This window comes from Orbicella franksi, chromosome 8, assembly GCF_964199315.1.
Source record: "Orbicella franksi chromosome 8, jaOrbFran1.1, whole genome shotgun sequence".
Classification (NCBI taxonomy): Eukaryota; Metazoa; Cnidaria; class Anthozoa; order Scleractinia; family Merulinidae; genus Orbicella; species Orbicella franksi.
Genome location: NC_138152.1, coordinates 29,885,808 through 29,913,142, shown reverse-complemented (window position 1 = coordinate 29,913,142; position 27,335 = coordinate 29,885,808). Strand labels below are relative to the sequence as shown.

Below are 27,335 nucleotides of genomic sequence, written 5' to 3'. Positions count from 1 at the left end.
GAATGTGGCTTGGAACGACGATTAACCAGATAATAAATGTACTGAAAAAAGTGATCAAGGAATGTTGAATAATGTCTACGGGCTTTGACTTCTTAGTCTGCGCCGTAGGCTATGCTGTCGTTAAAGGACGTTTTCTAGGCGGGATGCCTGTGGCAGACTGCGTCGAAGTTTCGGTCGAGTTCCTCTTTTTTTATCTTTCTTCGTAGTCACAGATTGAAAGGTTTTTTTTTTCTAAGTTTCCCGTATCCCTCGGGACCACATGGTCTTTGTGTTTGTTTCGCGTAGAGGTATGCATTCGAAGTTGAAATAACATCAGACCAAAGGAACACGGGAGGAATATGGACATAAATTTGCTTCAAAAGCTGCCATCGCCTCGAGATTTCACCAAGAACATGCTCGATAGTTGCCCTGACCATCACTTTTCTACCGTCACCGGCCGAGGGAGAATTTAAGCTCGCAATTCAATTCTCCCAGCTACTTTTTCAGCCAAACGTCCACAGAGTGAGAATTTAATTAAGCTAACAAATCCCGCAGTTAAATTTCATGGCGAGATCCATCGCGAAGGCAAGTTCCAGCATTGCTTTTGATTTCCTTCATCGCCGGCAAACGCCCCCTGCGCTAAGTGGGAATTAGAGCTCGCAAATCTCACAGATATTTTTCATCGCGACCCATCGCGAAGTCCAGCGAATTTACCAAAGGAGGAAAATATCCATAACTTTGCCTCAAAAGATCCCATCGCCTTCAGATCTCAACAGCAACAACGTTACTCGTGCTATCAAAACAAATTTTAATTAACGCAAACCAATCTCTCTACAATTTTTTTGTTGAAGAACTTCGTTTATAATGCAAAACTGAATATTAGCATTTCCGTTTGGATTTATATCTACGCGGTAGTCATTGTGGAGGCGCCGTGGCCTCATGGTTAGTGCGCTCGTCTCTGGATCGAGCGGTCCGGCTTCGAGCCCTGGCCGGGGACATTGTGTTGTGTTCTTGGGCAAGACACTTTGCTCTCACAGTGCCTCTCTCCACCCAGGTGTATAAATGGGTACCGGCGAACTTAATGCTGGGGGTAACCCTGCGATGGACTAGCATCCCATCCAGGGGGGAGTAGAAATACTCCTAGTCGCTTTATGCTACAGAAACCGGGATAAGCTCCGGCTTGATGGGCCACTTGGCTCGCATGCAGACTTTACCTTTTTTTTTTTTACCGGTAGTCATTCAAAGCTGATGCATTATCACATCGACCAAAGCATTTCGAGAGAAAGCCTTTAAGCTTCTTGCCACATGTGTCCTTTTTGACGCAGTTTTTTCTGTTTTTTTTTTTTTTCAATACCCAACTCGGCCAAAATGGATCGAAAAAGAGCAATTTCACGCGAATTTTGAAAGCTAATGACACAAGACAGCTGTTGTAAACGAGAGCTCTACATTAAGCCTATTTTCAAATGTTCAAAATACAGTGTTGTATTCTTTTTCTGCAAAACTCCGTGTTCAAATACAGTGTTTATTGTAACGTTACATTTTATCTTGTAGTGCTGAAGCTAGAAGAATGAATGGCTGTGAATAATTAGCAGATCACCTTGTACATTTATTTTTATCTTGAATACATACGGCATGTATGGCGCATACACACAGGCTAAGCCAGGCTCATTCTTGTCCCCAGGCTAATCGTCTTAAAATGTCGCTGACGAGTAGATTCCTCCGTTTCGCCGACCACGTGACCGAAAGAAACGGAGTCTCTGGGGACAAGAATGAACCAGGCAAAGCAACTTTTTTCTGTGCTAAGTTATCATCAATACGCTAAAAATGTTTTTTTAGTAAAATCAAAATGCGGATATATCCCAAATAATATATTTTGTTGTTTTCCTCTTTCATACAGCTAAATCTTAACTAAAAAGAAAAACGTTTTTGCTGGTGGAATTTCTAATTTCTTCAATAAATCGCGCCAGCAGATAATCATGGCATAAATGTATTCAACAAAACAAGTTCAAGACTTGACTGGAAACTTTGACTACTACAGGCATGATTTCCAAAGGCGGGTTTCACAGAGGTACTGGATATTAGGAATTTACAGTAATAGTGATGAAATATAATAATACTTCTTTCCGCCTAGATAAGAACGAACACAAACATAAACACAACGCGTTATTTTCACCCTGCTCTATTTTATTGTGACAAACTTTTATAACGGTGTGTCTGACACTTGTATTTATTTTCTACGTTAGCACCCTCAAAATACAATTCATAATAACGCAGACCAAAAGAACTGTTTACTCTATCATTACATTCTCAATCTACTTTTTCTAAGTCCACTTCATTAGACTAAAATAGGAAATCAAAACCAGCTGGAATCCTGTAACTAGGAACCTATCCTGGTATGATGCTCGTGAAATTCACTCAACTGAAACTCAGTAACAAGATTCTTCTTAAGGGATAATTTCACGGTTCAGCGCATGTACAAGTTATGGCGTGAGTATAAACTACTACCTTGTTCGTTTTTTGCTGAACCACATGTAGTTCAACAACTACAGACTGTGATTCGAGAAAGCAGAATGACTGATACCAAAATTTCACAGATGTCAACGAATTTATCGAGGAAATTTCTAATTTAGTAATGAACATTGAAAGTTTTTGTTCGGCGCGAAGGATTTAATCTAGACACACACACTTGTAATCTACTTTTATCCGATTGTTGGATAAACAATATTGTATTAATCAAAACATACGAAAGGAATTCTAATGACAAACATTACTCCTGTCGCAGCGTTTTCGTGACTGACGTGAAAGACTTAAAGGAAAATTCCTTCCAGCAGTCATTAGCTCGGCTAACGTTATCGTTTGTTATAACACGGAGCCATAAAACTATCCTTTAATGGTAATTACCAAAGAAGTAAGCTCAAAGTAAGCTGTTTATCCGTCTTAGACTAAAGCTACGTGACTACTCGATTTTGTACTAACCTATTGATTGACATATCATCGGTGATATTGAAATTTTCTGATTATAGTGCGCTTCCGTAATTTACCAACAGTTTGTATATACCCTTATATAGTTGCAAAGGTTTAGTTGTTCTGTACAGGGAGTGTAAAACTAAGACTTCAAGCTTTGCGATTTCTTCAGGTAGTTTCATAGAAGACTTCGACTTCGTCAGGTCGGAAGTATTTAGTACCCGCCAAGAATGATTGTGTGAAGGAAGATCCATAGCTGTTGCCAGCTGGCGGGCTGTAGGTCCATCCAAGGTACACGGTGTGGGAGTAGGTGTTTGATGCAGCGTTGTTGGCAATGTAAATATCGTGTCCTCCTCCAAATGTTGGTCCATAGGAAGAGCAGCTGTAGATGGAACGTCTGTAGGAAATATACTGTCCTGTTTGATCTAGCTTTAGTGGCTGCCAACCAGGCTTGTTAACCAATGAAAAGAGAAAGGCTGCTGAATCGTAGCGATATCCACAACTGTAACCTAATTTGAAATACACAAAGGAAAAAGAAGTCCAACATTAATGATGTTTACTGACACTTTGGACAGTTTAGTAATGACGTATTACCGACAACGTTAATTTGATTGGCTCACAAAATTTGACTATTATTCATAGCTCGGTATTATTTCTTGTAGTGTTAATCTTAAGTTCTCTGGTTCCTGTATGTTAAATGTCCTCTGAGTTTTTAATAATTTCAATTCTGGGAAAAGCAAGCCCGGTGGGAGAAAGGAAACAGCTGCCCCGATTTCAGACTGAACATGAGTTTCATGCCCTATTTTATAAATTTCATAAAATTAATATCGAGTTCTGAAACAGTCAGTTAGCCAGGAACACCATGCCGGCCCTATAACAATGCAAGTGTTTCTATCGGCCTGTTTATCTCGATGAGTTTTCCAGAAAATTCTTAGTATCACTGACTTATTTGCTTCTCTTTGGTATTACCCTTTTTTGTTTCCTTGCTTAATGATTCAAAGCGGTTGTACCGCTTCCTGTAAAGTTCCGATATCTCCCTAAAACCGTCGCGAATCAGAGAAGGGGCGCGTAAACACAGCAAGTAATACACCATGGAAGTAAGATAAGGCATTTTGTTAAGAATTTTTTAGCACTTAACTATCGCAAACCATATTTTAAATATTCTTTTTTTAAAATTCTCTTTAAAACTCTTTTCCCATATTTCTCCGTGACCGCTATTGCGTAACATGACATGGCTGACTCACAGCTTGGGTGGCCTGTGATAACATGAAATTGATCATGCCACTTACTCCATGAGACACTTGTGTATCCTCCAAAAATATATTTTCCAACACGGATTATTGTGACAGTTGGACCTTTGCCGTCACACTTTGAATGGAAGGTATAGGAAGACCAGCCATTTACAGTTGCCCGGTAACAGCGATTCCAGTAAGAGGATTGGCGAGTCACAGGCTTTAACCATTTATCCAGCCATGTCAAAAACTTCTGGCTGTTTCCCACAATGCTAGAATACTTAAGACCCGCTGCAAAAATAACATATAGGAACGTTCTTTGGATCCATTTTGTACCTAGCATTTTTTTAGTGGACCATGTTGAAAGTTGGCTTTGCTAAGAGTTAATAACACTGCCATCTTCACCAGTTATAAGGTGACCATCATTGCTTGCACCGTAAACGTGACGCTAACTAAACTGGATGTACCGTTTGTTCGGAAAGATATTTTAAATGGGGTCGTTATATTCCACCGGGCATGCAACTTAAATTTTTTTTATCTGGAATATCTCGTTCTAAATTTTGGGTCGCAGTGATCAATACTCTTAATAGATGATTTAAAATCCTGAACAGGAAAATATTCGCATTTTATTTGCCAGGAAAACGTAACATCATAACCAATGCTCGGCGCCGACGTCAGAATTCTCAATGGAAAAACCAGCGGCAGCTAAAGTCACGAAATTTGACACGAAAGTCACGAAATTTGACAGTTTTTTAAATATTGAAAATATTGAAAAAAAGCCTTTAATGGTTAAAGTCCACGTAGGCGGTTTAAGCTCCACACCCCACTCCTGTCCTTTCTAAGTGTGGTTAATGTTAATGTCAAAGCGTGTCCGTAGTAGCGAGGAGCTAGCAAACAACATTACTGAGTCGTGTCCTTTTTTTATTTTCAACAATAACAGTCCTTGCAATATGGCAAACTGATCCAAGATGGAAAGGAGAATTCTGATTGGTTCCCTGAGCGGTTCGAATTTTAAAATATCGACCGCTGAGATGCTCCATTCATGAATTAGTTTGGCGAATTGTTTTTCTTGAAGGCAGTTTTACAAAAGAAAGTAGTTTGTTAGGTTTGACGAAATCTCAGGTTTTTGATTGCTTTTTAGACATCATGTTTGGTGGACAATTTGAGCTTCATATTCCAACCGCTGAAACCTGAATTTAAATACAATTAATGAAAATACTAACCTGCCGCGAAGCGAGTGCATGTTTTCCCATCTCCTACGTACGGATGGTTACACGTACATGTGTAGGATCCTACAGTGTTTGTACATGAAGCTAAACGGTGGCAGTCGTGTACACCGCTGACGCACTCATCGATGACTCGGGTAATAAGAAACACGGCAAAGTTAGTAAACAAACATAAATTACGTTGTGCATGTTCACCAAAAGTGCTCTATATGTTCTTGAGTAAGTTGTTCTTGTGCGTATTGATGTAAGTACTACTTTATTATAGTACGTCTAAAATCATTTCGCAGTGTTGTTGTTGCTCTTGTTTTCAACTGATAACTTTATAGTTCCTGTAAGTGAAAATAACTTACCAGTGCAATTTTTGCCATCGCCTGAATATCCAAGTTTACACGCGCAAGTGTAAGACCCACGAGTATTGTTACAAACAGCATTCACATCACAGCTATGAGAGTTTGAAGAGCACTCGTCCATGTCTAAAACAAGATTAAAGGAGTAAATATGGAAAAAAGTTGAGTTGTCGTTAGTCTGACCATTTCACCAAAGAAGCAAACAGCTTGAGGACAGTCGGTCGAACAGTTACGGTAAGCACAGACAGTATCTTTTCCTGAAAAATAGGTTTCTTTTACTTTCCACAACCTCTAACTCATTCTCTGCTTTTGGATGATTTATATTGCTGGTTTTCAGTGTCACGCCATTCAAAATAGATCAAAATAAACTGAAATCAAAACCGTTCAATAGATAAAGTCCAGAATCTGGAAATTGAAAGAGGGTAAATATGCAAAGGCTCTCGCCAAGATTCTGATCACAGCAATTTTTCTTATGCAAAATATGCGGAGAAATATTTTAGCCAGATTTATAGAGATTCGTATGGAGACGCCATGCTGGTGCCCATCCGTATGGGCACCAACATGGCAGCAGGAAACCAACAGAAACATCTGTTACTGAGTTTGGCTACAAAAGCGTGAATTTATCCCTCGAGGAACTCTAAAACATTAAAAGAATACTTTTTCTAAGACATGAACTGTTCAGATAGCCAAATTCCCCGAAATAAGTCACATTTTAAACCATCATGACAGCTCTCAAGACCGTCATGTAAATGCCGCGTCACGCAAAAGCTTAGAAATTCAAGCGTAGTGTATCACAAAACCAAGAACGCGTTCGGAGCGAAAATTTGTATGAATATTAGTTTTCAGCTGCTCTTATACATCATTAAAGTAAAATCTCCGGAAGATCAATAGTTTTGCAGTTTGAATTTTAGTGACGTCATGTGAAAACCAGCAATTACCCAGGTTCTAAACCACTGGCGCCGGTATCGAAATTGAAAAAAAAAGGTTATTAAAGGGTTGAATTTTTCAGTCTATCATTATTCTTATTGCACAAGAGCGATTTTTACTTAACAGTTTTCTTCTAAGGACATTAATGCAGAAGAAATTTGATGGTTGCAGAAAATAAAGTGACATTGTTATCACATTCAGCATCAGCATCAAATGTATTCATCTTTGACTTTTTGTTGCTATTGGTAGATTTCTTACCATTGCAACTTTGTCCATCTCCGGTATATCCACCTCTACACTTACAGGAATATGAGCCCACGGTATTCACACAATCTGCATTCACGTCACAGTTATGAGTGTTGGTGGAGCATTCCTCCAGATCTGCAAAAATTAAATTAGGAAAAAAAAAAAAATGAAATAGTCATCAAATTCATGAATAGTGTTTACAGTACTGGTTTATAATAAATTATTTTGAAAATGAACCATGGAACCTTTTTGAGCGCGAAAGATTATCCTGACTAAATTATGGGAAGTTTACTATTTTTTATTAGTAGTTTACAATGTTAAATATTGCATAAAACGTACAACAGTTTTTAAAGACATGTTTCGGCATGCTTATGCCATCTTCAGTTTAATAGAGTGACTAATGATACGTGACACAAGTTATATACTACAAAATATGAATAAATTATTTACAATATGCATTACAAAACAGTGGAAACGGAAATTACAGAGTTAAAAAGGTGTTGAAGTGATGTAACTGTTTGTTAAGGTCAGGTTTGTTCTTACTAATATAAAAGGTTTCTTTAAGTTTAAGATCAATAGAGCTATTCGCTGAGTCTAAGATGCGAAAACAAGAAGGTGTGTACATGCCCCTGCATGAAGAAAATTGAGAAAGATGTTTAAAAATATGCGAGTTTTTATCGCTTACTGTATGTTCTTTAATCCTGGTAGAAAAATGGCGACTGGTTTCACCAATATAACAGGAATTACATCCCGCACAAGTAAATTGATAAACTACCATGGATTTTAGAGCATCAGGAGTACGATCTTTAAAACTGAACATATTTTTGATTTTGAAAGAAGTAAAAACTAATTTGATATTAAGATCCGTTTCACAAAAACGTTTAAGTAATTGCCGTAGTTTGAGTTCCGTTATTCTAGAGTACTGGCCGATAAAAGGAAGCTTAAAATAGCGTATATTGTTTTCATCATTAACGTTGCGGCTTTTTTGATCAGAAGGCTTGTTAAGATACCGCTTGAAGGTTTTTTCAATGATGTGTGAAGGAAACGAGTTACGTTTTAGAGTGTCCGAAAGCTTGATCAAATCGTTTTCAAAACCGGAAGAAGTGTTGTTGATTTTATAAGTTCGGTCAATGAGAGTACGGACAAGGCCAATTTTATAGCGAAACGGAGTGAAACTAAAAAAATTTGTTAAGAGACCAGTGTAGGTTTTTTTATGAAAAACTGAAAAAACGCAGTCGTGCGAAGAGTTGTCAATCAGAACATCCAAAAAGGAAAGTTTACCGTCGTTCTGTTTCTCGAAAGTAAATTTGATGTTGGGATGTTGAGAATTGATGAATTCAAAGAAAGACATGGCATCCCGCTCATTTTTAAAGACGCAAAAAGTATCGTCAACATAACGCCTATAGAGTAAGATGTCGGCCTTGTTAAAATTATTTAGCCATGTTTCTTCGTGAAATCCAAGAAAAAGATTAGCTAAAATAGGTGCTAAAGGGGAGCCCATAGCTACCCCATCGACTTGATCATAAAATTTACCATTGAAAAGGAAATGAGTCTCGGATGTGGCAAATGAAAACAATTTCTTAAGGTCGGGTTTTTTGATGGAAAATTTGGGATGATGTTTCAAAATAAGGTCAACGGCAATATCGATAGTTTCATTTAGCGGAATGTTTGTAAAAAGGCTTTCAACATCGAAGGAAATAAGGAACTTGTTGTTAAAATCGAAACTCCTAAGCTCTTCAACAAAAGAAAAGGAATCCTTAACCGAATATTTATCAGGCAAAAGCGGAACAAGAAGAGAACTTAAGTACTTAGCTAAATTATAATTGTAAGCTCCAATAGAGGATACAATGGGTCTAAGAGGTGGTTGCCTATGATTATCACGTTTCTTATGTAATTTCGGAAGGCCATAGAATTTTGCTGGTTGTGAACCCTTAGGAAATATGTTGCAATAGGTATCATCATCGATAGAACGCTTTTTCTTAAGTTGAGTAATAAAACGTTTAAGTCTGCCTTCTCTTAATAAAGTAGGATCGTTATCTAAAAGTTTAAACTTAGTCTTATCATTAAGTATATTAAAACAAGAATCTAAATAAACGGTACGGTCTAAAATAACTACGCCATTACCTTTGTCGGGCTTAAGAATTATGATATTATGATTGTTCCTCAGAGTTCGTAGGATGCGGTGTTTTTTGAGATCGTTGCTTGAAGGACGGTAGGAAGAGAGATAGTTCTGAGCCAAATGAGCGATTTCAGTTTTTAGGTGCGTTGCGGAGTTTTTATCAATTAGTTTGTTCTTCATGGTGTAGTGGATCTTTTCAAAGGAAGCCAGAATGTTTGTCTTGTTAAGGTGAGGAGGTTTGATAGAGAATCCGAGTCCATTCTTTAGTAGTTCAAGTTCATCGTCAGTCAGTTTGCAAGAAGAGAGATTATTTCAGTTTCGCTCGGTGAGAAGGGTAGTTCGGCGTTCTTTGTGAGGTTTTTTAGTTTCTTTCGATGCGTGGAGATGACTTTAGAGATGTTCTTGTCAACATTGTTGTTCAAGGCTTTGTTTAAGAAGTACCAGTCAACAGAGTTCAAAGAGTTCTTCACACGTTCGGTCAGCTTGTCACAGTCACAGGATAGTTTGTTGAGTTCTTTTTGGCGCTTGGAGATGGCACTACGAAGTAGACGTTTACGGATGGCGAGGACATCAAAACGGTTGGTGTTAGGTAGAGGAAAACAAATAAATTTCGGGAACACGTTGAAGGTCTTACAGGAACGAAGAAAGGACACATCTAGTTCAGCTTTGCAAATTAGTTTTTACTTCTTTCAAAATCAAAAATATGTTCAGTTTTAAAGATCGTACTCCTGATGCTCTAAAATCCACGGTAGTTTATCAATTTACTTGTGCGGGATGTAATTCCTGTTATATTGGTGAAACCAGTCGCCATTTTTCTACCAGGATTAAAGAACATACAGTAAGCGATAAAAACTCGCATATTTTTAAACATCTTTCTCAATTTTCTTCATGCAGGGGCATGTACACACCTTCTTGTTTTCGCATCTTAGACTCAGCGAATAGCTCTATTGATCTTAAACTTAAAGAAACCTTTTATATTAGTAAGAACAAACCTGACCTTAACAAACAGTTACATCACTTCAACACCTTTTTAACTCTGTAATTTCCGTTTCCACTGTTTTGTAATGCATATTGTAAATAATTTATTCATATTTTGTAGTATATAACTTGTGTCACGTATCACTAGTCACTCTATTAAACTGAAGATGGCATAAGCATGCCGAAACATGTCTTTAAAAACTGTTGTACGTTTTATGCAATATTTATCATTATTGCTAGTATTACGACCTTATAGTTTACAATGTATTTTAACCGCACTGAGCAAGAGATTTATCACCTGTAAAGCAAGTAAAGTTGAAGCAGTTATCGCATGGCACGTCATTCCAAGTATATCCGTGCCTCACGCCAAGAGTGTGCACACAGTCTTCGTTGTTCCAGTTGTTTGGTTGCTTTGGAGCCCAGAACCTAAAACTGCTAATTTCTTTGTTTGTCCACACAAAAGAGCCTTCAACACTGCGGTCATTCAGCCCTATCCATGATCTATCGCCAGCATGACGGTGTTGAATAAATACGTTTTCCTCCTGGTTGTGCACTGTAACCAGATCAGAGTTCATCTCAGAACAGTTTGACTCAGCAGTCAACCATGTGGCGCATGCGGGGCTTGAAAAGTAGCAATAACCACCAAAGTAAGTCCATCCTGGCTGGCAAATGTCTGTAGATATAAACAACAATAAATCCATAAAAAGTAAGAGAAATCATTAAGAATGTCTTGAGTGTTTTTAAAGGAAATCGTTGCTTGTCATGTTTCTGAGAAACCTCCACATGTTTTGGCACTTTACTCCTGACTGAAACATTGGACTTCGTTTGTTATGAAATCAACTTCTGACTATCAAACTAGAAAAAAATTAGGCTGATACGATCTTATTTTTAAAGGGCCACAGTCACAGTATCTTGAGTTATTTTTGGCCACGTAAAAAATTACCATTAAATTGAAAGAGACCTGAAAATCGTCGTACACTAAGATACAGGCTTCAAAGAGGTAATAATAAACAATCAAGGAACTAGGATGGCCAGAATGGAGGTTAACACGGATTACAAACGACGGATTTGAAATATTTAACCTAAACTTTTCAACATGGGCAAACTGTGACGTAGCTCCTTTAAAAGGCGTAGGAGATAGAAGTTAATAAAATATGAATATCCAAAAAGCTAAACTACCGATCTAGAGAATAATAAAATTAAAAATGAACTATTTTGTCCGTACCTGAAAGGACAGCGTATAAGATAGACAGTGGATCATACTTTGTGTCATACAACTCTTTTAAACAAACTCGCACACCGGTTGTATTGATGTACTGCAAAAAAAGAACAAATATAATCAGTGGTCTTCTAAACTTTTAGTCCAAAAGATAATTTTCACTTCGCTTCCGGTAATATTCTGAACATTATTTACTCATCGGGAAAAAAAGCAAACTCATACCCCCCTTGGGTTTTTGTTCTGGTAAGACATATCAATATCATATTATTTGCCTGTAGCAGATATTCCTCAACTTTCTGTACAACATGAAATTAATGTTTTGTCGATTATGACTTCAGCCGTCTTGGAGACGCCATCTTGGATTTTACGATTTTCCCGGCATTCAATTTGATGGAAAATAATGACTGTAAAAAGGTACGATACTAATTCTGTATCGACGTTTAAGAAAATTCAAAGAAACTAAGAACTCTGTCAAATAGATGAGATTTGGTTCGACTGGCTTGTCAAAAATGCAGTTTCTATGGAAATGGCTAAAGAAGTAAAGAAACAGAATTACCTCCACCCAAGCAGTTATTCCATTGTGTACTGGTTGTCGATTTCCACCGCTAGATGAATGGTTCGCCGAAACAAACACATTCGGGGTGCTGTTGTACTTTTCAGTGAAGCGGATATCCTAAAGAAACACTCTCATTAAGTAAGCGGAGTGTAATCCAACGTTGACCACTAGCTTTAACCACTACCAAACCGGAATTTTGTAATAACCTACTGAGTCAGTTTTGTTTAAATTGACGTTGTTCTGTAGGATCTGTACACTAACTCTTGAAATTTTTAAAAAAGTATACGTAATTCGGGGCAAACTCTCTAGTAAAAAAAAAAAGATACCAACCTTACAATAGGCATTGTTGTAATCTGCAGGTGGATGTTGGGCGTTAGCAAAATAGACTGAACTGTGTTCTGTAAAAAGAGGCTTGTGGAGAGAAGAAAACGCCAACCAATTCTAAAAGAGAAAAATAAATAAATGTTAACAAGACAATTAACCATAAGAAAAGGTCTAAGTCAAGATTATATTTTTTCTTGATGTATGATATGCCGATGTTAAAGTATGCTAGAGAATTAGCTGCCAATGCTAAAGACCAGTGTTAAGAGGCTAAAGTAAGTGATAAGCATCTATTAGTTTCTTATGGTTGGTACGCAAAAAAGGTGTGGACACTTACAGTATAAACATCGTCGTGAGATCCTGCGTAGTTCTGAAGCTCTCTCAAACAAACTTTAAACGAGGATTGCGTGACGTCTTCAATCCACACACTGGCAGCGTCACGCTTGAGTCCTAAACGATAGTGCGCAGCAGTAACAAACACTGAAGGTATCACTGAAAACCTTCCCTGCATAGAAAAAAACACACAAGCTGTTACTGTTGATGTTACTCGTGCTACTACTGTTGTTATTGTTACCTTACTGCTGTTTAACATTAGCGAAGATTTGGAAATCTAGGGATGGCTAATGCTTTCATGGTTGAGTGATACGTGACATTTTAGCTCCATTGATCCAAAGGAAATCATATTATATTGAGCTAACTCCGATGACTGTAAGCTATTCGAATTTATTCTTCGTGAACTTGAGTTGTAAAATGAAACGAAAAAGTACCTACCGATGGAAAATTGACAGATTTACAAGTCGTTCCAGTCCACCATTGTGATATCCGTACTTCCCCGGCAACACCACCCACTGGAGCCCCTTGGTACGCCATCCAATCAACTGTCACGTTAGCTTTTGATTTCCGCTCATTGTAACCTGCCGCCATCACACATGCAGTGAATCGATCATAACTGACATTTTCGACCCACGACACAGCGGCATCATGTACATATGACTTGTCACTGGTGTCAATATGATTGACAGTGATCTGAACTTCAAGTGGTTTGTCAGGATAAAACATATAAGGCTTGAGGCGAATTACTTCACAGTGAGAATATCCCAGTGAAGGAATGTGTGGCATGTGACGGCGACCTCGCTGGAAAGGAAATCCTTCAAGAAAATAACAGTACAAAACACAAATCAGTACAAAAAAAAATTTGATTAACTTCCCAGGTTTTTTCATCGTAATCATCATCATCTTCTTCGACATCGTCAGAAATTTCAGAGTAAAACAATTTCTAACCTTCACAACTACCAGGGTGTTGCACAGAGAAATTCAGTCGCTGAATGCACATTTCCTGTCGAAACAAGCACTCATTGTCGTATGTTGTGCCATTGGATGAGCAGACTGGTTCTTGGTAGGATGGACAACTGCCAACAGCAACGCAGCGAGCATCATTTGGTCCAAACGCTTTACACAGGCAGTGATAATGACATGTCACGTCGATGCAAGGATCCAAGTCTGGCAAGACATATAAACAATTGTCACGAAACGATCTGATGTTATTTTAGTACACACTTGCTTGATAGTTATACACACTTCTGCCCTCCCAGTGTGGGTTTGCAAGCTTTTACAAAGATAACTCCAATGAGCAACATTGAAGAGGGGGAAAATGCATACAGGAAAGAGAATGCTAAATATACCAAGTGTTTTTTCTATCTCCAGATGGAATCTTTTTGCCTACCTCCAGTGACAATGTAGTCGACAGTGATAACATCTTTATTGTTGGAGTCGCTGTTGTAATTCTTCACACACACTTGTGCATCAGTTGTAGATGTATACTGAATAAAATCAAAGGTGAATTAAACCCGGCCTGGTTCAAGTTGCTACACCGCCCGATAAGTTTTAAAGAACTCATATAAACGAAAGTTACAGTGAAACTAAAAGTTACTGAAATCGCTTTGAAACGGCCCCAAAGTAGCATAGAAACACAAGTAACAAACAGAAGAGTTAAACTAATTGTTTTTATTGTTTCTATATCTCGAGCTGTTATATGTATATGTTCCCATACAAACTGTTATATTTACGTTGTTACGCAATGTCATATAAAGTTCATGGGTCCCGAGGAACTTGGGATTTTTGTGCCATTACCTGAGTGTTTGCGGAAATCACACAAAGATCACAACAGGTATTCCTTACCTCAACCCAAGCGGTGACAGCGTTACAACGTGACCCAGAAAGGTTCGCATTGTTGTTGTTGTCAGTGCGTTTTGGCGTCACTAACACAACAGGACGAGCATAAAATGATTTTGTGAAGTTCACTGTCTACAATGTAAAAGAAAAAAATAATTTAATATCGACTGTATTTCCGCGAGTCTCTTGTAGAGGTAAGGTTGATAAATAATCCGTATTGGTATTTATAATACGCTGATTCTAATGTTTAGATTTGAAATCAAAGCGGGTTTGATTCGAACATGGCCGACCTGCACCGTTTACAAGGGTTTTCATGATTGGCCAAACGAGACAATAGTTATACAACACAAACAATGCCCCTAGCCCTAGAAACAAAAGAGGTACAGATTAACAAGAATGAAACCAAATAGAAGTTTTAATGAGGTACAGGTCATTTGTTTGAACAAGAGGAAAAGTATGTTTGATCAATTGATCACCGAAAATGAAATTGGGTCTCAGAAACTATTTATGACATATTTTGTGGGCCCACAGTTCAAATAGGTCCATGTTAACAGTCAATTTTAACTTCCTCCATTGTTATGATAGCATTGCTGTTGTTGCCCTTTTGATGCCCTATTATAAAGAGGATTTAGATAAGAAACAATAATGCCGCGGGCTGGCAATAATTATTCTTACTTGACAGAAAGCGTAGTTATCCTGATCAGATGGTGAGTTTGTATTGGTAAACACGAGACTGTCGGTTATGGTAAAATTGTCAACACTCAGATTTGTAAATGCCATCCAATTCTGCAGAAGAAATAAAAGATATTGTAGTTAAAACCTGTCAATTATTAAAGAAACAAAAACATGCACAATTAAGGACTGTTTTAACCAACGTACAAGAGTACATGAAATTATCGGCAAGATACGCAAACCCAGTAAGATGTTCATAATTAGCCTTTTTTCAGGAAAAAAGCTATAAAAGAAGCAACTCTCCTTGTGTTTGCATTCAGCTGCTTCCAGTCAACGGTTTCTACCACATGATTTCTACAAGTAGCTAGAGGTTTATCAAAGAGCTACCAAAAACATATTTTTTTTGTATTATTTTCTTTTGAAAGCCAACGATTGATGTTTTATGCTGGTACAAAAAAGACTCATGTTGAACAGCTTGAAAATGGAAGACGATCGGGCACGTCACATGGGAAGTTGACCTCTGATATATTTGGTAACATCGTAACGCATGTAAATATTTCAGAATGCTGCTCTTTAGTCAGGGGTCATCATGATTTTCATTCAACTTCGATGAAGTGTACATCTTTGGCAGAGTCTAGTTCATTAGACTGACTACTGACAGAAAACGAAATTTGAATTTACTCACTATCTTTATCCCTTTATGGGGTCCATCGAAAATCTTTGCTTCTCTGAGACAAATTTTGAAATTGTCCACGCGCAACTCCTCCACCCACACGGCCATGGCATCTTGAGGTCTCTTGGGAACTTGGTGACTAGCAGTTACAAATATGGTTGGTGGAGTCGAAAACCGCTGAAATGAAATAATCAGAGAAGTTAAGATTAGTAAATTAAGGGAGTGAGTGGGTGAATGACCGAATGAACAGATCAGGGAAAAGAAAATGACCGATAATGGCAGAATGAGTTAATACTTGCTTGAGCCCTCCAAGGTTCTTCAACTTACAGACATTTTGAGATTGCAACATATCTTTTGAAAAACTGACGGAACGTTTAAGATGGTAAAAATACAAAATGCCTCAAATAACAAATTAATATTCAAAAGTGAGTCACGCAACCCGCTACACGCTGCAGAAAGTGTAAATGTTTTCACAATGAGAGCCCGCCGATAATATTTTAATTATTCAAAAGGAGAAAAATATGCTTAAGTCCAAAAACCACTAATCAGCTTATTGTTATCGGTTTTGATCTTTCGCATTAGGAACATTTGTGTTTGATGAGGAAAAATAATCTTTGTAGTTAGTCTCAATTGATAAGCGCTTCTCAATTTCAACAAATTTCAACATAGTAACATCATGTTTTTCGATTGCATTGAAACAGTTTTCAGTTTAGGCTTAGCCTTATGTTGCTTGGCAACTTTTGAATTACAATTGTTTTACTTGAGACAACCTCTCATCAAGAGAGGCGGCTCTTTAATGTATTTCTTCAGTTGTTGAGAAATATTCCGAATTTAGATATTTATCCCCTGACGCTATTTGTTTCCAATACTTTCTGCTGAGCTATTACGCTATATTTTAATGGTCAGCGTTTGCACAAGTCACGTTTGAAAAGGGCAGATGATTGACAAGTTTCAGTAAAGAAGATTGATTACCTGACTCGTGATTTCCACGTTAAATTTCACGCGAGAAACCGATATCGCACAAATCGCGAAGTGAAACCAGAAAGCATTGACTGGTATTCAACAACGTTGAGCAAACAGTTTTAAGTAAGAACTATTTTACACTCAAATTAAAATTTCAATACCAGCCAAATTTTCAGTGTTCAAATTCTTCGAAATAACATCGAGTCAAGAATAAAAAGGCGAAATGTATTTCTCGTAGCAGAAAAGCTTACCGATCGTGGACTGCCGTTGTACCAGATTGGAAGTTGATAGAAATATTAACTGGGGAGTTGTTAAACGATGCCCCAGTTAAGAAGTAGCACTAATTGCAAACCCAGCCAGCTTGTTTGACATCCTTCGTCGTTTTTCCAGACGCTGTAACTTGCAGTTGAATCTGGGTTAGCGTGACCTTTCAGCTCCGAGATTCTAAGCGGATGAAGGTCGTCGCGTAGGCTTTGAGTATGACTGTTTTACGGCCGCTTGAGTTTGTGAATTTGCCATCCAAAGGCGCAATTGAGGCGATGTCCTTCGTCTACTTTTCAAGTGTATTTTGCTCGAGTGGAACCGTCTTATACAAGATATTTGATGATGGTTTCTTAACTGGAACATTGTGACCCTTATGGGATGGCCTACATACTCAAAATGAATGCTGTACTGTAGCTGTGCTTTTCTTAGTAGTTGGTGAGGTAATGTTCCCCTTGAAAGCTGCCATTTCGTCTTCTACATATGTCACAATTGGCACTGGAGCTGCTTCGGCTACTGAACTTTGCCTTGCGGATTTCTTTCGTTTCAGTGCTTCGGCCGTTTTCTTGTCCAAGCCGTTATGGTTTTGTCGTTTTCTGGTACTCGGAATCGTAAGCGGCTTCTTATATCTCTCTAAAAAGTTGTACTTCAGTTCAAAGCAGGAAGAAACTTCATTTTCACTTTGAAAAAGACTTGTGCCTGTTTCTAACTCCGTAGGTTGCGGCAATGATTTTGCAACACGATTAAAAGGTCACTTTTGTTTTTTTGTTTTCTTTTTTTCTGTCGCACCAGTGAACAATCACGCAAACTCTCGTTTTTAGGGCCCGTTTTTAGAGTCGTAATTTCACGCTAAATACCTCGCCTTGGTAACCAAGACCGGCGCTTTTGATTCTTTAAATAACCTCGTTACATAAAGTAAAGCTCTTTTCCGCACTAATTCCTTTCAAAAATATTAGCAACTTTTTGACAAATTTAGCACACAAAAAAGACTGGCAAACCGTTTTAGGCAGTTTCTGCCAATATTTGGCAACTTTTTGGCATTTCTTTGTTTGTCTTTTTTGCATTTTTGAGGAATTTCTGAGTGGATGGCTAGGTTTAATGCTTTGATCTATAATTTCTACACACTAGTTCTTCATCTTTTGTCATACTGATTAGATTAATTCGTATACTGCAATCATCATTTTTTAGTGTTAACTGACGATATTAATATTTTGTTTTTGTATTTTTTCTTTCTAACATCCACATCCACAATCGAGGCTCCCTTTTTCATGAAATTTTTATATATCTCTTTACTTTCTAAACCACTTAACAAAACAAATTCTAACCTGCTGAAAATCGATCCTCTTGCATTCCGTTCCAGTTGTCCAAGAGTTTAAGGATGCGGTGCCAGTTTGAGATCCATGGGGTTTCGTTTCAAATGCAAGATAGTTTACCTCAATGGACTTATTTGAACCGTTAGCAAATTCTAGAACACAGGCTGTAAATTCACTCGCTTTAATATCTTCTACCCAGACTACAGCGCCGTTCCGAGGGGTTTGGCTCTTCACCGTATGGCCAACTGAGGCGAGAACCGTTACTTGCTGTCCGCGGTAAAATGGCGTTTGGAAGTAAATCTTCTTACAACCGAACAACCCTGGTGAGCTTGTTGTTACGTTGTCTTTTCCGGCCTTGAATCCGAGTGCTGTAAAGGAATAAAAAAAATTTTTTCTTCAAAATGATCGCACTTACAAAGTTTTAACTGAATGCGCAGCCGATATCCTAGGAATGGACATGTTGATTGCTTTAGGAAGAGATTTAATTCTCAATTTTCTTGATGTGTGCGCCCCTCCCCCATCTTTCAGTTCGCTTCTTCTCTGATCAACAAGACATAAAAACGCCTGAGCTTGCCGTGAGAAGTTGAATTAAGGTTTACATTTAGAGAATGCAACTGAGAGTAGATACCATACCTTCAGTGGCTGGAGCGCCCAGGCAAACCAACAAAAAAATGACAAAGAAGTGCATCGCGTATTGGTGCTCAGACGACATCTTGCTCCGACTGAGAGGGAATTTCACTCTCATGCGCATTATAATCATCACAAGGGCAATGCGTGACTGGAATGTACCTGTTAGGACATGTCGAATTATGGGATATTAACAAATTTTAAACAGCACGTTCACAAAAATGAGTTATCTTGGGGGTGACGCGTATAAGTGACGAGGTTGAGGATGACAGGCAGAGAGAAAATGACCAGTGTAAGAAAATATGACGGATTCCTTAGAAATTGACGATACTTCTCCTATCCGAGGAGCGTATTTTATTTCCATCAATTTACAATACAAGAATTGTTTTAAATAACACGGAACTGATCATTATCGCTGTTGCTTGGTCAATGAAAACTACCGACCCCACCCCATGTCCCCTCTCCCCAGTCCCCCGCAGTACCCCCGTATCCTCCACATAAAACCAAAATTAAGTTAATCAAATTTTCCAGTTTGAACTTTACACATTTCAATTTTGATCAATTAATGTTCTGTTTTCGCTTTTCTACTTTATGCTTTGTAGCGAATTTTCAGTTTATTTGTATTTTGAATTGCTTTCATGCCAATTTAATTTCAACCCCTTATAGAGGAGATTATATCGGATTTTAGCTTATCTTTTCAAAGAGGAAAACTCATAAAGTAACTAGAGATTTGAAAGCTTCGTAGGCGTTCTCTTCCATCATTTTCTTTTATAGACGATAAAATCATCTGAAAAGGGTGACAAGTTATTTTCGTCAGAGTCGTCATTTATTTTGCTGTGTTAAGACTCGCTTGTTGTTCGTCCTGAACTTTGACCTTCTGAAGTGCTTCGGTTGCTCTTAACTATTGTTTGAAGACAAGCCAGGTCATTACATTAGGAGATGGGTCTCAACTGATTGGCGTATTTTTTTGGTTAATTTGATCATTTGCCAGTTTGTTCATTTTATGTGTTTTTTTGATTTTCTTTTTTTTTTTTTTTTTTTTTTGATTTTGACCGAGTCTCGTTTCTTTTGATTTAGATCGAAGCTAAGGGCGGAATTTGCCATTACATTTGTATTTTGTATTTATTGAACGCCTTTTGTGTAAAATCTAGTATCAACTCTGCTAGAATGTGGACTAACTTGATATATATGTAATAGAACTTTCCGTAAGTGGTTACCTTCAATGGGGCCACTAAACAATTGAGCTGTGACGAGAGCTGTCAGCTTACACAAGGTTAATGATTCAGTGTTTGTACGTATCTGAGAAAATCACGATGCGTCTATTTACAGGTTATGGTATGCAATGGGATTCGACTGTGTTTAATTGTTGTTATCTTAGCTTATTGTACTTTGGTGATGCACTATGTACTCGCGTGGACTACTAAACATAATCAGGTGTTTTTTTGCGGCTGGAGAGGCTTTGCGGAAGTGTTCGAGGGGAGTTTAACAGAACGGTTTGCTATATCCTTGTTTCTCGGCTGTTGTATAGTTATTCAGTTCAAGAATAATTAAATTCACTCTGTAAGTTAGCCTGGTGGTTTTTGTTTCTTTGTGCACGTGGACGTTCTTTAAATTTTGTAACAGTAAGGAAGCGTGCCATGAGCGCTCGCCTCTTTAATCTGCTTATTTCCCCTTTCTTAATGGTAACGCATTTTTCTTTCTTTAACCCTTTTCCTCAGCAGGCTGATTTTATTTAACCCGTGAAACAACATCTACTGTAGCAGTGAGTCAAAAGAGCCATAACTAATAAATGAAAACCATGAAATTGGTATTCAGTAGCATCTAATTGTGCAACAACTATTTCACGGGTTAGGTAAAATCACTCTGAGATTGACACCTTACTGATCCTGAATGCACTCAGTATTATTACGGCCGAAAGAATAACATGCACGCTGTGACGGAACAGTCTTTGACCTAAGAATGCCCATTTAAGGACAGTTTTCTGAGAAAATAGAAAAATAGTAGTCGCAATTGCAGACAACAGTCTCCTGTGAAGTGGTAGAGATGCATTTTGGAAGACATTACTGATTTTAAAAGCCGGAAATAGAACATACATTTTCTACGCACAGTGAAAGAAAAGAAAGCACTTTACGCCGTCGACTGCATAGTTCAAGGAGTTGTCGAACTTACGAACACATGTAATTTTTAACTTGATTGAGACCGCAAACTGCCAAAAGACTTCCTAGGGACATTTGCTCATTTGCTCGCTGTAACGTGTGTTCAGCGATACGATAAAGCTTAGAACTGGACCAGAAGGCTTTTTGTTATTATATCTCAGCTGAATTTTGAATTGCTACTGAACAGGCAAATCTAGTCTTCGGGCATTTCCGGCTACGGCAGTCAGCTACTAAAAATGTCCTGCAGGAAGAATTTCGAGCAGGCTCAGTTAAATTTCTTTAAGAATTTTGGCAATCCGATCTATTGCTTTATCTAGATCTCTTCTGAATTTTCTTTGGCTCCTGTCCTTCTTTTAAGAGCGTCCAGTATTAAACCGATTCATGCGCACATGAATCGACAATGTCAATGTCAACAGTGAAAAGCTATTACTTTACTAGGAAAGCTTTTCCACTGTTCACTTTACAGACAGTTTCCGTTTGAGACGTCAGATGTTTTTGTGTCTAGGTTCCAGACCCCCACTGATACAGTACAAATAGCTTTCCAAAAATTTTAACGGAGATACTATTGAAAATGTATGTTGATTAGCATACGAAACGTCAAGTTCAAAAAATGCATGTTTTTAAAAATGTTTATCACCGCTGTTTGTTTTACATTTAATCAAGCTACGATGGCCGAAGAGCAAGCTAGAAGCTAATAAGGACTACTATGAGAAGACGTGCCAGCCAGAAGAAGGCATGTGTATCAGGGTCTGGCAGGATGTAGATAGTCCCCTAAAGAGAAACGGGAAGCAAACCACCAGAAAGTAAAACTATTTTCTACACGTAGCATTTAGAGTAATTTTCGAAGCATTCTAATACATTGTCTTATATACGGCTTAAATTGTAACGCAATCGCCAACAGCATAATGTCACGTGTTAATCGTATTCCACGTCTGGGCCGCCTGTGATAACATCAAGGGCAGATCAAACATACTCAGCCGTAACAGGTGTTGCGGCTTACAGCCCTTGTTGCCAGTCCTGTACAATCACATCTTGTATCCAGGGTACAACCATTTCAGCGACTTCCTCTGAAGATTCCAAAACAAATGCATGTTTTAACTTCCTTTCACAAAGATATATCTCCCCTTCAGGAAACTTCTTTTTCATGCCTTCATAATAGGAGACTGGTGCCCAATGGTCAGTCGCTCCATAGTAAAATATCAACTTCTTCAAATTTTGTTCAATCACCTGAGAAAGAAAATTATTAATGTCAGAAACAATGGTGTCCATTATCAGTTGTTTGCTTCAAGGACTGTATTGCATCCTAGAGCGTTTCTGACCGTTCAGAACTAAGTACTGTGCTGTTCAAGGTGGTTCTACCTCTTAAATAAGTGGATAAAACTCTGGTGTGTGACCATTTAAAGTAAAGCTATTGAGCAACACTTTCATGTGGTGGTTTATTAAGTTGTACAAGGTGGTTCTAACGTTTTAGTCATTGGATAAAACCCTAGTGTGTGACCATTAATTCAAACGAAAGCTATTGAGCAGTACTTTCATGTGGTACTGTTTATTATGCTATACAAGGTGGTTCTAACTTTTAAGTCTGTGGAACTCACTCTTGTGTGTGGCCATTTAAAAGACAGCATTTTCATATAAAACTATTTGTTTTTTTAATATTTATTTCTGGAAAGTGATATTAAATTTCATTCCTTTTTATTTGAAATTTGACACTCTAGGAGTGTGCTGTTTTTAAAGTTCCTCTCAATCAATATTAAGTAAATGTGTAGATTCTTTTCAGTCAGTTGCGTCTTTGAACTTAGACTTCAATAAAAAATGCGAGGATGAAAACTTAGTGTGTGACCACTTAAATGAAAGCTACTGGGCAGTACAGTCTAATTTCTCCTAGTCTGACATGTTACATGTTCAACATTGTTGACTTTCTAACAGGCAGATGCCTCTTCTTGTTGAATAAGACTGGTATGAGCCGGCTTTCACCTGCTCTCACTCACTCGTGCTGCAGATAAAATGCATGCTTTGTATTCAGTCGCCCTCCCAGCTCTCTAAGCTTCACTTGTAATCAAATCTAAATACCTACTTTTAAAGTGAAATTTCAAAACTTTGTGAGTGTAAAACGCAGACTGCAGACTGCAGATTGCAGACTAGGGATTATTTTATAGCATACCTCTTCATCTGGGTCAACCACCTCTTTCATCTCATCATGTGTCATTGTCAAACAACCATTTACAGACTGTGGGGTAAGAAGCTTGAGCACTGAGTCCACCGAGCTCAGCATTAAATTCTTCTTGTTGCTCAACCACCACTGGACAAGTCCTTTTTTAACAAACTCAGGTAAACAAGAAAAAGCAGTGACTGCAGCTATTGCAAACCACTTAAAATATGTCACCATCGGAGTAAAATATCTGCCACTGGGCGATATTGCCATTATTTCGATGGTCGGAAACAATAGAATACTTTTGGTCACATCTGTAGCTCTATTACAGTTTTTAAGAAGGTGAAGTATTATGTAAGCTCCTATGGAATGTCCAATGAGTATTATTTTAGATTGTGATGAAATGTGCCCCTCTAAGAATATCTTCTTGTACGTGATTTGTTCATCAAGACTGAGTGGAAAGCTGTTTGATTCAGTTGCGTCAATTGGACTTGGATTCGCTGGATAATCGTTTGTTGGGGAATGACCTGAAAAAAGAAATGACATATACTATTAAACCCGGGGAAGGTTTTGCATTACCTTTTAGGGGATCTTTGACTCATTTACAATCGTTTTTGAATTGCGTGACTCTGGCCAAAATTCTGATCACAGCAACTTTTCTTACGCGAGATATGGGGAGAAATTTTTAGAGAGCTGTCATGAGATTTGTATACTTTTTCTAAGACATGAACTGTTAGCTGGTTGCCAGAGTCTTTGCATATTTACTTTACTAAGGGGTATCAAGATCCTGTTTTGTGACTAAAATTCAAACTACAAAAATAAATTCAAGTGTAGTGTATTACAAAACCAAGAACCCCTTTGGAGCGAAAATTTGTATGAATATTAGTTTTCAGCTGCTCTTATACATCATTCAAGTAAAATCTCAGGAAGATCAATAGTTTTGTAGTTTGAATTTTAGTGACGTCATGTGAAAACCAGCTATAGCTGCGATAGAGACGATTGTAAATGAGTCAAAGATCCCCTGACATTTTTTTCTGCTCAATACCCTAAAAGGTAATGCAAAAGCTTCCGCAGTGACCCATTAGAGACTGAGCACCTTTAGAGGAATCAAAACCGCTCTTTTAACCCCTTAAAGGCACGACAGGCACCCCCGTCCACCCCCGGGACTTCTGCTTTTAGACAGTTCCCATAGGTGGACACCCACTGAAAATAGACACTTAGTAATGGTCCTAACCACATACAGCCACTATACGGTCAAACCTCTCCGTAACGGCCACCTTAGGGACAGAGAAGTGGCCGTTATGGGGAGGTAGAGGTGTAATATGACACCTGCTTTTTTCGGGGTGCAACAAATATACTAAGCTAAATTGCATTGCGGCGTTGTAAAAGAGTGAAAATTTTATAGAATCAGATTCATTGAAATTCCAATATTTAGGTCGAACAAGCAGGATAAAAATGTTATTTTACCGAGCAGAATTCTAATCAGAATCTAAAACATTTTTGTGAGAAGCACCAGCAGGCATTGAATTTAGAGTTCATAATCTAGATTCAGCTCCTTCTGAAGGTTATTCCAAGAAGAATATTATGCTTATTAATATAAATATTGAGTTGGGTGTCGGCTGGCTAATATCAAGAGAGGATCAATGATCGTCCTCTATTTATAACGGATAAAACATATTTAAAAGGTCACACACTAAGGGTTCGTCCATAGAATTAAAAGTTAGAACCATCTTGTCCAGCATAATAAACAGTACCATATGAAAGTACTGCTCAATAGCCTTCATTTAAAAGGTCACACACTAGGGTCTCATTCACAGACTTAAAAGTTCGAACCACCTTGTACAGCATGCATAATAAACAGTACCACATGAAAGTGCTGCGCAATAGCTTTCAATTGAATGGTCACTCACTAATTTTTCACCCTCAGAGTTTAAGTACGATCAATTGTCTTCTTTTTTTTTTTTCACGCACTTTTTTTCTTTTCGATGCCGCAAATCGGCCAAAATCGATCGAAAAAGCAGCGTATTCAGAGGTTCGTAAACTCGAAAGTAAAGACTGTTATTGTAAACTACTAAATGTAGGTCGCATTTGTACTTCCCTTCTTTTGTATTTAGAGCTAAATAGATCGCAATTTGGTTAGGTATCATATACTTCAGTTCACGTAACGACGGACGCAGGACAACTAAACGAGAGCTCTACATTAAGCCTATTTTCAAACGCTCAAAATACAGTGCATATATGTATTCTTTTTTTGCAAAACTCCGTGTTCAAATACAGTGATCATTGTAAACATTGTATTTTATCCGGCAGTGCTGAAGCTAGAAGACCAATGGCTGTGAATAATTAGCATGCAGATATCCTTGTACATTAATTTTTGTCTTTATGACCCACGACATGTATGACGCATGAGCTAAGCCAGGTTAAGGAACTTGTTTCTGTGTAAGTTATCATCAACTATCAATATGTTAAAAATGTTTTTCGAGTAAAATTAAAATGATGATGTATCTCAAATAATATAGTGTTGTTTTCTCTTTCAAATAGCTAAATCCCCAACTAAAAAGAAAAACGTTCGTGCGGGTAGAATTTCGAATTTCTTCAATAAATCGCGACAGCAGATAATCGTGTTCAAGTTCAAGACTTGATTGGAAATTTTGAATACAACTACCATGATTCCCTAAAGGCGGGTTTCACGGAGGCAATTGGACATTGGGAATTCGCATTGTAAGTGATAAAAAATATTATTTCCATCTAGATGAAAACGAACACAAACAGAAAACAACAACAACACGTTATTTTCACCCTGCTCTAATTTATTGCTACAAGCTTTTGCAACGGTGTGTCTGACACTTGCATTTATTTTCTACGTTAGCACTCTCAAAATACAATTCATAATTATTATAAACGAATGAAAAAAAATGCCTTCTCTACCTTATTTTCTTAACCTGCTTTTTCTAAATCCACTTCATTACAATAAAATAGGAAATCAAAACCAGCTGGAATCCTGTAACTAGGAACCTATCCTGGTATGATGCTCGTGCAATTCAGTCAACTGAAACTCAGTAACAAGATTCTTCTTCTTAAGGGATAATTTAACGGTTCAGCGCATGTACAAATTATAGCGTGAAAATAAGCTACTACCTTGTTCATTTTTTACTGAGCCACATGTAGTTCAACAACTACAGACTATGATTTATGAAACCAGAATGACTGATGCCCAAATTGTACTCAAGATGTGAACGTATTTATCGAGCAAAACTTCGAATTCAGTTTACTAATTAACGTTAATTTAATTTTTCACTCGGCCGGTAAGGATTTACCCTGGACACATGCACGTGTTATCTACTTTTATCCGATTGGTGGATTAACAATATGTATGTATTAATTAAAACATAGAGTAAGAAATTCCAATGAGAAACATTACTGTTATCACCGCGTTACTTTGACTGACGTGAAAGTCTTAAAGGAAATTCAGTTCTTGCAGAAGTCATTAGTTCGGCAAACGTTATAGCTTGTTATAACACGGAGCCATAAAACTATCCTTTAACGACAATTACCAAACAAGTAAGCTCAAACTAAACTGTTTATCTTAGACTAAGGATACGTGACTACTCGATTTTGTACTAACCTATTGATTGACATATCATCAGTGATATTGAAATTTTCTGATTATATTGCGCCTCTAGAATTTACCAACAGTTTGTTTATACCCTTATATAATTGCAAAGGTTTAGTTGTTCTGTACAGGGTGCGTAAAACTAAGACTCCAAGCTCCGCGATTTCCTCAGGTAGTTTCATAAAAGACTTCGACTTCGTCAGGTCGGAAGTTGTAACCACCCGCCAGGAATGATCTTGTAGAGGAGGATCCAGAGCTGTAGCCACGTGGCGGGTTGTAGCTGCTTCCCAGGTATGTGTATGAGTTGGTGTTTGATGCAGCGTTGTTTGCAATGTAAATATCGTGTCCGCTTCCAAATGTTGGTCCATAGGAAGAGCAGCTGTAGATGGAATTGCCTCCTATTTGATCTAGCTTTAGTGGCTGCCAACCAGGCTTGTTAACCAATGAAAAGAGAAAGGCTGCTGAATCGTAGTGATATCCACCACAACTGTAACCTAATTTGAAATACACAATGGAAAAAGAAGTCCAAGATCAATGATGTTTACTGACACTTTGGACAGTTTAGTAATGACGTATTACCGACAACGTTAATTTGATTGGCTTACAAAATTTTACTATTATT

The 27,335-nt window shown here is 37.9% G+C and overlaps 2 protein-coding genes and 1 pseudogene across 2 annotated transcripts in view; all 3 read right to left on the bottom strand.

Moving 5' to 3' along the window:
* The window catches only part of LOC145494535 (uncharacterized), a 33,741-nt gene extending 15,286 nt beyond the window's left edge, over window positions 1–18,455 (bottom strand). Inside the window, exons 1-15 of the mRNA XM_081474027.1 lie at window positions 18,181–18,455; window positions 15,644–15,808; window positions 14,962–15,072; window positions 14,293–14,418; window positions 13,838–13,934; window positions 13,396–13,614; window positions 12,886–13,262; window positions 12,452–12,619; window positions 12,124–12,234; window positions 11,794–11,910; window positions 11,244–11,334; window positions 10,317–10,691; window positions 6,934–7,056; window positions 5,752–5,874; window positions 5,399–5,533 (exon numbers count right to left, since the gene is read on the bottom strand). Coding sequence (XP_081330153.1) covers window positions 5,399–5,533; window positions 5,752–5,874; window positions 6,934–7,056; window positions 10,317–10,691; window positions 11,244–11,334; window positions 11,794–11,910; window positions 12,124–12,234; window positions 12,452–12,619; window positions 12,886–13,262; window positions 13,396–13,614; window positions 13,838–13,934; window positions 14,293–14,418; window positions 14,962–15,072; window positions 15,644–15,739 — 2,269 coding nt within the window. The 5' untranslated portion in view covers window positions 15,740–15,808; window positions 18,181–18,455. The remainder of the gene's footprint in view (window positions 1–5,398; window positions 5,534–5,751; window positions 5,875–6,933; window positions 7,057–10,316; window positions 10,692–11,243; window positions 11,335–11,793; window positions 11,911–12,123; window positions 12,235–12,451; window positions 12,620–12,885; window positions 13,263–13,395; window positions 13,615–13,837; window positions 13,935–14,292; window positions 14,419–14,961; window positions 15,073–15,643; window positions 15,809–18,180) is intronic.
* On the bottom strand, window positions 2,937–4,518 carry LOC145495759 (uncharacterized). The gene is made up of 2 exons (XM_081475349.1): window positions 4,233–4,518; window positions 2,937–3,452 (listed from the first exon to the last, which is right to left on the bottom strand). The coding sequence occupies exons 1-2, from the start codon at window positions 4,516–4,518 to the stop codon at window positions 3,112–3,114; spliced, it is 627 nt and encodes a 208-aa protein (XP_081331475.1). The 3' UTR covers window positions 2,937–3,111.
* A 3,492-nt stretch (window positions 18,456–21,947) lies between the features above and the next one.
* LOC145494342 (lipid droplet-associated hydrolase pseudogene) lies at window positions 21,948–23,646 on the bottom strand (annotated as a pseudogene).
* Between the last annotated feature and the right edge of the window lie 3,689 nt (window positions 23,647–27,335).

Coding starts and splice junctions, on each gene's coding strand:
- LOC145495759 (XM_081475349.1), bottom strand. CDS start 4,518: ATGCTAGGTACAAAATGGATCCAAAGAACGTTCCTATATGTTATTTTT. Junction 3,453..4,232: donor ATACACAAGTGTCTCATGGA/GTAAGTGGCATG, acceptor ATTTCAAATTAG/GTTACAGTTGTGGATATCGC.